This window comes from Papaver somniferum, chromosome 10, assembly GCF_003573695.1.
Source record: "Papaver somniferum cultivar HN1 chromosome 10, ASM357369v1, whole genome shotgun sequence".
NCBI lineage: Eukaryota > Viridiplantae > Streptophyta > Magnoliopsida > Ranunculales > Papaveraceae > Papaver > Papaver somniferum.
Genome location: NC_039367.1, coordinates 104,130,487 through 104,143,372, shown reverse-complemented (window position 1 = coordinate 104,143,372; position 12,886 = coordinate 104,130,487). Strand labels below are relative to the sequence as shown.

The 12,886-nt window shown below is 38.4% G+C and overlaps 2 protein-coding genes across 2 annotated transcripts; one reads left to right on the top strand and one right to left on the bottom strand.

Moving 5' to 3' along the window:
* Window positions 1-771: 771 nt before the first annotated feature.
* On the top strand, window positions 772-1,152 carry LOC113316046 (uncharacterized mitochondrial protein AtMg00240-like). Its single transcript, XM_026564279.1, has one exon. It carries the CDS (start codon window positions 772-774, stop codon window positions 1,150-1,152), a length of 381 nt encoding a protein of 126 aa, XP_026420064.1.
* Window positions 1,153-4,026: 2,874 nt separating this feature from the next.
* LOC113316945 (nuclear poly(A) polymerase 1-like) lies at window positions 4,027-12,444 on the bottom strand. The gene is made up of 12 exons (XM_026565106.1): window positions 11,638-12,444; window positions 11,449-11,526; window positions 11,245-11,352; window positions 9,851-9,913; window positions 9,588-9,749; window positions 8,674-8,787; window positions 8,510-8,572; window positions 8,108-8,431; window positions 6,333-6,497; window positions 5,233-6,228; window positions 4,390-4,469; window positions 4,027-4,291 (listed from the first exon to the last, which is right to left on the bottom strand). The coding sequence occupies exons 1-12, from the start codon at window positions 11,743-11,745 to the stop codon at window positions 4,246-4,248; spliced, it is 2,307 nt and encodes a 768-aa protein (XP_026420891.1). The 5' UTR covers window positions 11,746-12,444; the 3' UTR covers window positions 4,027-4,245.
* Between the last annotated feature and the right edge of the window lie 442 nt (window positions 12,445-12,886).

Sequence of the window (12,886 nt, the reverse complement as noted above, 5' to 3'; positions counted from 1 at the left end):
GAATGGAAAATCTCTATGGGAGTTGAATTGACTGTACACAAAGATGCTGGTACATGGGATATGGTCGATTTACCTCCAAGAAAGCCTTTAGTAGGGAGCAAATGGGTTTTCAAGGTGAAAACCAAGTCAGATGGTACACTAGATCGACGTAAGTATCGTGTTGTTGCTCAAGGTTTCTCTCAGGAATATGGAATTGATTACGAAGAAACTTTTGCTCCAGTTGCTCGTATGACTACTGTCCGTGCTCTTATAGTTGTTGCTTCAGCTCGTAACAGGAACCTTCACCAAATGGACGTTAAGAATGCATTTCTCCATGGAGAAGTTCAGGAAGAAGTTTATATGCGACCACCTCCAGGACTTTCTCATCTGCCAAATCAAGTTTGCAGGCTCCGCAAAGCATTATACGGACTCAAACAAGCACCCCGTGCTTGGTTTGAAAATTTCTCTACTGCTTTTATTAGACATGGTTACACACAAAGTCTGTATGATTCAGCACTATTCACTAAGTCCTCAGACAAGGGTATGGTTCTTTTACTCATATATGTCGGTGATATGCTAATTACTGGTGATGACACAGATGGTATCACTGCCTTGAAATCTTATTTGAGTTCATGTTTCGAGATGAAAAATCTTGGTCCATTAAGATATTTCCTTGGTATCGAAGTTGATAAATCTCCAGCTGGGTACTTCATTTCTCAAGTCAAATACGCTTAGGACATTCGTTCTTGTGCCGGGTTAACTGACATTAAGGTAGTTGATACTCCTCTAGAGATGAATGTCAAGCTCAGTCCTACTGATGGAAAAGATTTGCCTAATCCAACCTTGTACCCTCAGCTTGTGGGCAGTCTCAACTATTTGACTATCACCGGGCCAGATATTAGTTACGTTGTTCATGTCGTAAGTCAGTTCATGGCTTCTCCTCGCACCTCTCATTTTGCTGCAGTTCTTCGTATTCTACGATATGTGAAGGGAACATTGTATCAAGGGTTGCACTTCTCCTCCATATCAGACTTTCCTCTCCGTGCTTACACTGACTCGGATTGGGATGGGGATATCATTGACAGACGGTCAACAACAGGTTTATTGTATGTTCTTAGGCAACTCTCTTATTTCTTGGAGAAGCAAGAAACAAACAGTTGTCTCTCGTTCTAGTGATGAGGCTGAGTATCGGGAAATGGCTCACACCACTTCAGAAATAGTTTGGTTACGATGGCTCCTTGGTGTATGGGAATTCATATGACAGACTCTACTCCACTTTACTGTGACAACAAAGCAGCCATTCATATTGCAGATAATGATGTGTTTCATGAGCGTATAAAATACATTGAAATCGACTGCCATTTCGTACACCATCACTTCAAGCAACAGAGAATTAAGCTTCCTCATGTTTCTTCTGAATTTCAGCTTGTTGATCTCTTTACGAAGTCGTTATCCTCACCCGGGCTTCGATTTTTGGTTAACAACCTCAAGATGTGTTCAGCACCATCTTGAGGTTGCGGGGGGATGTTGAAATATACATCGTATCTTTGATATTATTCTCATATATATTGTGTATTCATTAGTATTCATTAGTTTATATTTTAGGTTATCTTGTTTCCTTTTATTATGATGTAATCTTGTATAAGAGTCTCTTGTAATCTCTTGGTTTAACACAATTGAATATGGAGAAAACCATTCCAGAAACATCTGTGTCATGACTAACTTTGTCATGAGCATCGGACTTGAAGCTTCGGAGCAAGAGTTGAGCATTGGACTTGAAGCTTCGGATCAGGAGTTGATCATCAGACTTGAAGCTTCGGAGCAAGAGTTGGGAAGCGGAATTTAACCACGGAGTTGAGCTTCGAAATTGAGTCTTCGGATTGAGGCTTCGGAGTGGGAGTTGGGAAGCGGAATTGAAGCTTCGGAGGTTTAGCTGCTGGAATGGATGTCGATTATCTGTTACTTGCGATTTAACATGTATCCAAAAATTAGCTAAAGTTTAACAACGTAACTTTATCTTCTTCGGTTGCGGCTTTCAAAGTCCAAATTTTGCTCTGCGTTGCTGGTGATGCGTGCTTGAAGTATCGGGTTTCTTCTTTTTGGCATATTTATAGATTTCCCATGGCAATCTACAGTCAGTGCACTGCGTACACGTCTTCGCTCTAACAACGTCGTAATAATCAAGTTGAGCTAGTACTGCGTCAGTTAAAAAAACAGTAAAAAAAAAAAGGTAGAGTTTAGATCTGATGGTATCTTCATTAAAGATCAGCTTCCCGGAGATAAAATAGATTTGGTATCTGTTCGATGAAATCGTTAGAAAAATGAAGAAAAGTTCAGTGAATTTGTTGGGACCTTAGTCCCACATTGTTAGATGGGGCTTAATTGGGTAGTTTATATGGGTACCCTCATCTAGTCAACCGGTTTTCGAGTTGAGTTCTTCTACCCATGGGCTTATGACGAGTTGGGGTCGCTATCCTAACATAACATTTGGTATCAGAGCCAATCACCACGACCCATGACCCCTCCACGGAAGGGGTGACCTATAGGCTAGATTAAAATAGATGGAAGGGGTGACGGGTGACCTATAGGCTAGATTAAAGTGTTGGGGCACCTATGTATGGGCGTAGTTGTCACCCGCTTTGAATACAGGTAGTCGAGTGGAGCCGCCATAAGGAAAGGGCTACCGCCGGGCCAGTGTCGATAGAGTGGGCCTTAGAGCATTCCCTATGGCAATGAACAAAAATAAAAAAAATTGTTGAGCGGATGAACAAACTGCATTCTCCACTATGGGAAACAAGGCAAAATGAACAAATCTGATATTTTAGGGTCCCACTATTGATTTTATTAACATAAACTAATAAGAGTTGGGTCCCACTAATGATTTTATTTACATAAACTAATAAGAGTTTGGTCCCACGGATTATTTAACTAATAAAATAAATAATAAAAAATAAACATAATTATAATAATCAGGTTTTGGAGAGAGAATATGTGAGGGGCGATCTTCCTTCTAACTCCAGCGATCTTCCCTCCAACTCCAGTAGTCTTCCTTCAAACTCCAGGGATCTTCCTTCCAACTCCGCGTTTATGGCACGATCACCCGACTTTACCACAGACGCGCGCTGGATGTTCCGACTCAATGTTCAAAGCAACAGATTTGTTGGTTTGAACATCCATTTTTCATGTTTGTTCATTCCATAGTGGGAGCAAAATGAACAAACTCTGAGTTTGTTCATTCCATAGGAACTGCTCTTAGTCCCACATTGGTTAGATGGGGCTTAATTGGGTAGTTTATAAGTCAATGGGTTCCCTCATCTAGTCAACCTGTTTTCGAGTTGAGTTCTACCCATGGGCTTATGACGAGTTGGGGTCGGTATCCTAACAGAATTTCGATGTTGTTTGTTGTCGAGATAAAATAGATCTGATGTTGTTTGCCGTCGAGGAATAAATTCTTCTACCGAAGTAGAATACCGAGAAACAAATTCTTCGACTGGACTGTTCAACTAAAGTAGCCTTGAAATAAATCCTTTAACATCTTGCTCAGTTTCTAGCGCCAAAATGTGACTACTGAAAATCCTAGCACAACCAAACCTGATTTAATGGTGAAAATGATATCAATAGAATGATAAATGAAATATAAGAAGAAAGATGAGAGAGATATTGAAATGTTGAAACCAGATTTAACGTGGTTCGGCATACTCAGGCCTACGTTCATGGATAAGTGATTTTATTATGTGTGTGTTAGAAGAGCCTCAATTAATGAGGAGCTCTGCAAGTACTTGGGTGAAACAGATGAAAAGAGACCTAATTTCTTCCTTTTTTTCCTTCCTTTTTTTAACAAGAGAGAGGTACAAAGACATTTACGATATTACCCTTAGCTTAATAATTAAGCTTGCATATATATAGAAGGTTGTAGTGTATGTTGATGTAGAGTTGTATGTTGCTGAAGCTTCTAATGCCACGTGTCGATATATTTGGTATCCACAGACTTATTTAACCCACAACAGGCATCCTAAAATCAGTACAATGCATTTTCCACAACGTTGATATCACAATTGAAACTTCATAATTATTAATTTTTACTCTTTTTATCATTTTGTAAGTTTTATACAACTAATCCACAAATTTTATTCCCTGTGCCACCAGCTATTTGCACGAGGGAAGCACATAGTAACTAATGTAGAAAAAGTATCAGCATTACATGGCCAAAATGAAAACACCCTTTCCTAGATTCTTTCCCCTGCCGCCCTGCGGGATCGGAAAAAATTAGGTACCTTCGCCAGTAGCTTTAACCAAAGAAGTCAAGTTCAACCTGCAAACATAAACATATTGGAACAATGAACCAAATAATAATGATAGAAATATTTCTATACAAGCAGAAACTATTCATTTTGAGGGTGACTTGTTTACCGGATAAGCGGCTTCCTCTGGGTGGTGGATGGATTAGACGCAGCGTGACCGTTACAGAATGACCCAGTAAGCTCAGCAGGCTTCAATTAACAAGACAAAAAATATCAGTCTTGTTAACTGGAGTATACAAAAACGATGAGACCTAACACACTTACCCCGCAGGTGTGGTAATTGCAAAAGAAAAAATAACACCATTATGAAAGCAAGTAATTACGTTAGTGATGTGGTATACACAATTGGATATTCAAGTTTCAGTTAAAGGCACTCTGGGTCCTCTTTAAACAAAGCGTGGAGGTAACACCTAGAAGAGATTCATTCCCTCCTGCTTATAAATTGTGAACTTAACAAGTATCCTCTTATAAGATTAATGTTAAATGAGAAACAACCCTAGTCATGGCTGCATTGGACAGAAACAGTAACTCTCATTATATTCATTTATTTTAGTCAGTATTTGTTGATATCAGGTAAGAGAAAAGCAGAAGAAATGGCTCATTTCTACACCAAGGGCTGTCAAATTTTCAAGAATTTGAACATATACAAGATGCAAAATGTTTGCACTTCCCGAGAGATTTTCTCCACAAGATCAATAAGCAATCGCAAACACTGTAAAAATGTTTATTACTGTTGACTCTGCTGGCGCGTAAACAGATGCAACAGTTGGTTTTACCAGAAGCATATTACCCACAGGCACCAATATTATGTCAGGTAAAAGAGAGAAATTCCATATTTTGTGACCCCATAAATAGAAGAAAGAAGGTACTTCAGAAAACAAAATTCAGATAGACGACAATTCAAGATACTCTAAGATATGGGTATGCAAATATTAATAGGTTAGAACAATACCTCAAGCTCTTCTAAACCCCCGTTTTGAAAACGACCAATAGATGATGACGAGCCAGCTCCATTTGTTGCCAATAAAGCTATCTGCTTCACTGTCGAAGACTCCGCAAAACTGCCTTCCATAGTGTTTCCCCCATTGTCTTGTACCAACCCACTTTCATTTTCAAGCTCATTAAGTTCCGAAAAAACTTCGCGACCAGCAGATGGGCCAGAAATATAATCAGTTGCACATTGCTCTGCCTCTTTAGAGCAGAACGAAGCAGCGTCCGCAGATAAAGTTCTGCTAATGGGCAAAAGGTTTACTGTAGATCCACTATTTTCACTTAATGAAGGAACCTCCGAAAGAAGAGGGTTTGCCTCTTCGTTAATATATTCAACTTGCTCCGTCTTTATGGCTCCATCTTGTAATATTAGTGCATCAACCATATTCCCAACTGACATAGCAGTGGAAGTGGTAGTAGTAATACTGTCACTGGGCCTTGTAAACGATGCACTACAATCTCCAGAATCCTCGAGTATTCTACCATTAGCAGCAGCACCAATTGAAGGCAAAGACTTAATATTGGTAGCACTCTCATCGTCATCTCGTCTCCTCTTCCTTCCCTTTTCCACTGCATCCACTTCTACATTGCTTTCAGATGATTTCTCTGCCTTTGCAGAATTACTGACCCTCTTGTTTGATACTGGCCTACCTTCACCAGCTACTTTAGGAGAACGTGAAGGCCGAACTCCACCTGGAAATACAAAGGAGGGAATGTTTCTGCGCCTAATATGAGACACATAAATCTCCATCCCGGGCTTCCACAAAGTGTACATGCCGACAGAGAGTTTGAATTCCTCGACAGTTGCCCTTATATCAAATTGTTCACCTTCATGTACAGGAACCCCTTGATTGCGTTGCAGACCCATGAAGTAACAGCAATGGCATCGCTTGGATTTGTCAGAGAAATCACCAGGATGCGGATGACATTGAAGCATTCCAAAAGTGTGCCTCTCAATCTAAGTTCAATATAAAACAAGCCACACAAGTTTACAAAAATTGTACAATATAGATCTTAGTCGGTCAACAACAGAATAGAAGATGGAAAAAAGCGGCAACAAACCTTCAGAGTAAGCTGGCGTAGCCGAGACTCTACCCAGCCTTTCCAATTCCGTAAGTCATCATCGTTTTCTGCGCTAATTTCAATTTGCAGATAATTCTTATATGCATCAAAGAAAGGGTATTGTTCAAAAAGATTATTCCAATCGGCCTTATTTAACTCCATTGCCTGAAAAAATGAACCGGCAATAAGTCCGGGAAAAACTAATAGATGCAAACTACAAATGACATGATAAAAACACAGAACTAAAACAAGTTTGAAGATGCTATCATTCTGATTGATATGTGACTTTGTAATGAGATCTGGCTTAGCAAACCAACATCACTTGAACGGCTATCTTTTTAACATGCTTCAATTTTTCAAAGAAGATATTGGAATTAGTAACACTCTTAATGATAGACTAGCAAATTAAACCCTTGAATAGCATACAAGTATTATTTGGCGCCCAATGAAAAGCCTTAGCCTGCCCAAGTTTCTTGATGTATCAGAATTGTTGTTGAGAGAATTCCTTTGGCTATAACACAAGGTTTGCAGGCTGGGAACGACTTCTGATGGCTTCTAATGGCTATAATACAAGATTCGGAGGCTGGGGAATGACTTTTGATGGCTGCGCCATACCTCTGAAGTAGTCACCTAGACTCCGGAACTAAATTTTATCCGAGGCATGATGGGCCAGAGGTCGCGGAAATTCCACTTCTGAAGCAACATGTGCATAATTAAAAATGAAGCATCTCACTATTATTATTACTTTAGATACGACTCAGAATACATCTGTGAATCATATTCCTAAGCAGCCATAGGGGTTAAGCGCCTAGTCCAGATAAAATGCGCAAAAGTGGCAACAAATTAACTGCACCCCTAGGCATAAACTTTGTACAAACAATCTTCACCCATTCTACGATGAAAAACTTCTATCAACACCAGATGTCACACTAGTACTAAGAGACGCTTGGCTTGACAGCTATTGGAATGTACATACTACTCTAGGCCTTTCTGCAAATTATGGGCATTCCATGAAAGAAAAAAATAAAGTCAGAAAACTTTTTGAGGATTTTTCCTGACCATTTTGTGTGTCCAAATCTCAGCTTATCCCTTGACTACCTATTTATCTGCATCCTGGCTTCTCTTTTAAGTTTTAACAATAAAAACAGAAAGCTATTTATGTCAACAACACAAATCCCCAGGCTACAGAAAGCTATTTACGTCAACAACACAAATCCCCAGACTACAGAAAGCTATTTATGTTCACACAGCAAACCCATCAACTTGTTTATTCACACCTGAACAAGTAATTTTCAGATTATTTCACCATCTATTCCTGTTTTCGTATGGTGTTGGAAATAGAAGACTAAAACAATTAGACTAAGTAAACTATGACCTCAAACAATGCTCTTCATCATAAGATGAAAACAGCATCGTGATAATCTCAACCTCATACAAAACCTTTGAATTCAATAAAAAGTAAAAAAGAAAAAAAAGTAACATATGGTACCAGATGTGGAAGGACCAAAAACCTATGAAACATATTAACAAGTTGATGTGCTAAACATAACCAAATAAGTTCCATCACTGCCACCATTGGCTAAAGAGGAGAGCAGAAGATTATATCTTTAATCAAACTTGTTTGATGCTAAAACAAGTCACAGGACATTTGATAGCAGTACTGCGTAGTACTCACAATAAGAACAGGTTTTTACCAACTATACAATTATTGAACAATCAATATACAGCTGCACTGGAATAAGGCGGGAACCCTAAAGTTACGAATCATTACATACCTCGCAAATTTCATGTCCCCTCTGGAACTCTTCAGTCATAACACGCAATGTACTCGAAGAAACATTATAGCTAGAATTCATGCAAGGGTAAGCAGGAGTGATAATGGGCATCTGATGTAGCCTATCTCGGTGATTTCTTCTAGGATCCCAGATGGGAAGAGATCCTTCCTCAATAGCACACAGCATAACTGGATTTGGCCATCGCCACTGGGTATAAACCCTAAAGAACCGAGAAACCAACATACTAGGCAATGCATTAGGATATAGTTGGCATATACGTGCAACAAGCAATGCCCAGTTTATACCACCAAGAAACCCTGCAACCTGGCCATGTCAAAGTCCAGAAAGCTTAATAAGTTGGAGAGGATACTGAGATGTACATATTTAAAGAACCTTGCTTACGTTAGAATAAACTCCGCGACGCTTTGCCCAAAACCTCATGCATCGCAAGGTTGTACGAAAGTTCTGGTTCAAACAGATCAAAAGTAACTTGGTGAATGACTCCGACACGAAAGCAACAAAGTCTCATGTCATGCACACGAGTATGATTAAAATTATCAGCCAACCTGAACGTTTGGCACCAAATGCAGTATTTTGTCAGTAACTCTACATCCATTGAGACTGCGAACTGTCTGGTCATCTACATTCTGCAATATTGCGTCCTGTGAAATATCCAGGTCCTGGAACAGAATATGATTCCAGAAACAGATTAAAAGAAAAACATGATTATACTTTAAACCACAATGTGGGGAACTGAGATCAGATAAAAATGAAAAAAAAATATCAGAAAAGCAAGTTCATGAAGGGTGCTGCATCCGACTTTTGAAAATGGAAAGGAAAAGCTTAAATGAATAATGAAACAAGTTACCACCGAGAGAATAACCAATTCAAGTTGTGTCATAACAGAATGACACCCACGCATAAAATTAAATCATAACTTTAATTCTATTTAATTTGAGATACAATATCAAATATCACAACTAATGGAAGACTTATAATCTGTATCATCACACTGGAGCTACATCTAGCAACACACATGACATTACTACAAATTGCTGGTAGTTATTCCTGTGTTCTTGCATATTTTTACATCAGTAACACCACAAGTTTAAATATTCAAACATGAAGATATACAGAAAAATGCCTTGAAGGCATGTAACCATTATTTGTGTGTAATTTCAGCATTGTAATTATCGTAAAGGCTCAATCTAATGGCTTTCATGTCATGTCTACCCGTGCACTTTTCCACACCAGCTCACGCTGCTCTCTTTATACATAAAAAAGCCAGTTTCAGATGATGATACTAGCGAACAGCAATGCTAGGTATCATTAAAAAGTTCTATGAAATAACAACCCACTGCTCATATGGTGGAGCAGGCACTGGAGTAGAACCTATTCTTTTATACACATGGTTACATAAGTTTGAGATTATACATATTAATGTTTTTATCTGAAGCAAAAGAGGAATGTAGATACATACTTCGGGAATGATGGGAAGTGACAGCTTCGCATATAGAAGATCTATGGACACCCCACAAAATTTGAATTTCATCACAGGTACATGAGCATCAGGCACGGGATGCAACTCTGAGACTTCCGGCATCTCAGTAAGCATCCCATACAGTTCCACAAAGAAATCTTCCTGCAGTCACGTCAAAAACTTTATTGAGAGAAACAAACACACATGGATACGCATTATAAATGTGAAAAACTAAAAATATCACACATGGAATAAAGACTCACTTCTCTTGTTGCATGCTTAGGACCAACACATAGTGTATCTATATCTGCACCAGGGCCGTGCACCTATAAAGAGAGAGACAAAAAAAGAACTGGGTAAACAACTCCAGCAAGTTTTAAGTAAGACAACTTGACAACTTCAACCAACACGAGTCTAGGAAAGAAGGGTATTTAGCAATCTACAACAATGTGAGATTTTGTTTGTCTATCTGCACAAAACCTCATTACTCAAACATTAATAAGTCCATATATAAAGGATAAAATACAGCCAAATAGAAATAACTAAATAGTGGAGCATAGTTATATGTTTACATCCATGTATGTGTTTTTTATTCTAGCATATTTCAAACCCAGTATCCAACATCAAGTACAAGTGTCCAACACGTGTCAGGATGAAATGATATAGCTCAGCTGAAGGTTTCCACATTGATTTCAGCCATAACTCTGATAAATCTTTTGTCATCATATTCCTTCATCCCTAGTCTTTCTACTCTTTTCTTTTCATGAAGGATATACACTGGGTATTTTTGTAAACGCTATCTTTGCATCTTAGGCTCTCCCCTGTATCTTAACTTAAGCTCTTTTGTCTTAATTTTCCCCTGGTCTTCCCAGATCATTCTAGAGACCCAATCTATGCATCATCTCTTTTGCTCTTCGTGAAGGATATACACTGTAAGTACTTTCATGAACGCTATCTTTGCATCTTAAGCTCTCCTGTATCTTAAATAATTGTAACTTAAGCTCTTTTGTCTTAATTTTCCCTGGTCTTCCCCGAATCATTCTAGAGAGCCCGATCTATGCATCAGCACAAGATGACCGGTTACTTCCTGACAAATTTTCGTCGAATTTAACTGCCCTCCATTATACAAAAGGAAAGCATCATAAGAGATCAACTTGTTTACAAGCAATTGAATGCAACAAAGAACGCTCATAAATCTCTTTTCAATATCGTCATTCATACCACACTGTCCTTATTTACGTGTTCATAACTAGACAAAAAATCAGTTATCAAGATGACCTGCAACATGTCACTACAAGATGATTGATTACACGGTAATTCCATAGTCGAACTACCAGACAAATGAAGCTAAGAAGACATTTTACTTTCTTAATACTTTAAATTGTTTAACAGGGATCCAAACCACGAGCTATAGTGGATAGAACACTAGCTGCAATGACAGCCATCACTGAATCATCCAGAAGCAGATGCTCCTATTGTGATCATCATTTTCTTGAAGTCCGCAAACAACTGTCTTACTTAATCTCATATAGGATTATTTAAATATGATTTAAGTATTAACAAGTTAATGCATACAATTCCTTCTTCTATTGTATTTATATCAGGAGTATAAGTTGCAACACCTTTATTTGAAAACAGGATAAAAAAGTTCCCATACCCCAAGACGATAAGAACCAAATGTATATATCTTGGCATTAGCTTCTTGGACCAACTGATCATTGTAACCCCTGTTTCTAGTCACCTTTTTCACCCACGTCTTCACAATCTGTTAGGCAAACAAAAGAAACAAGATAGTGAAAAACAACATAACCACCCAAAGCTACATAAAGGAAGTCGAAACCAAAATCAAAAGTAAACGAACCTGGTCAAGTCTCCCGAGCACTTCTTCCCTGGACACAGCCTCTGCAGGACATTCATACAGTCCAACACCTGACAGAAACTGAATTTATCCAACAAGCACAAGTTGAGTAAGTTTAAGAGTTGACATGCAAACAAACCTAATCAACTCAACTCAAAGGAAGAAAAAGAAAGCACTAGTCAGCAAACAAACCTTCTCAAGTTCTTGAGTCTTGGTGATATCGATTTCAGATGGCCCGGCCAATGAAATCGGCTCTGTAATACCGAGCTGCTGCGCATTAGTTACTCCAGGGTTCGCCATTTATATAAATTCTGTTTAAATTTTTTCTTTTCTTTTTTTGTTTCTTTTTTTGATTCTTTTTTCTTTTATCACTGAGATTATGTTATGTATATCGCACTAAATTATACAGTTTTCCCTCTTAGATCCCAGAACAAGGGATTCTAAGATTGAAACATAATTCACAAACCAGAAATTAAAGAAACAAAAAAAGAAGACATAATCTCGACGGATCCTTCAGTGCCGATTGTTCTAATATTCATTCAGTTCGTGGTACAAAGGATTCAGACAGAAATGAAAAGAAACCTAGATCACCTAAATAAATAGATACAGAACAAAGAAACAAAAATTACAGGCGATTCTCATTCTTAATATAAAACCCTTGACCAACATGCAGAAATACACTCACTATATTTCTTTTCTTTTTCTTTTTTTCTTTTTTTCTTTTTTCTGCAATTTTTTTTCTCGTTCAAAAGAAAATAAAACCCTAGACAAACATTACTACTGCTACGACAATAAATAATGAAATAACGAAACGATTTCTTGAAACCGGACTTGATGAGAAACCTTCTCCTTTAGCACCGCAGAATGATCTCCGAGAACGAACTCTCAGAAGCTTCAACCTTGACAAGAACTGAAAAGCTTGGGAGACGAAGAGAAAGCGGTGCGGTAATGGCAACAGTGGACGGGTGGACGAATATCTTATTCTCTTCTCTCCACTATTTGTAGGTCAGTGGGTGGATAAATAGGAAGTCGTGCCAATGGATGGCACGGTTTATTGCTCTCCTTCTCAAAGAAACCTTACAATTACATAGGGGCTGGGTTTCACGGACGCTCCATTTTTTGAGCAGTGTCCGCGTCGTCGGATACGGGACGCTGAATGACGCGTGTACGACACACTAATTTGCGCGTCATGCACGCGTCTAGTCTAAGGATGTGTTTTAATTACGCCATGTGTTGGATAGTGATTGATAGTTTGATCTTAGGCGTGTATAAACAAACGATGTCCTCTTTTTTTTTGAAATTTATACACATGTAGCATCATTTTCTAATTTTTAGGATCGGAACACTTGTCTTTGTTGTATAAGTACATGATTGTATATATAAATAATATATAAAGTTCGCGTCCTAGTTTTTTGAGAATTTTATAGTGTTTGTATCCGTG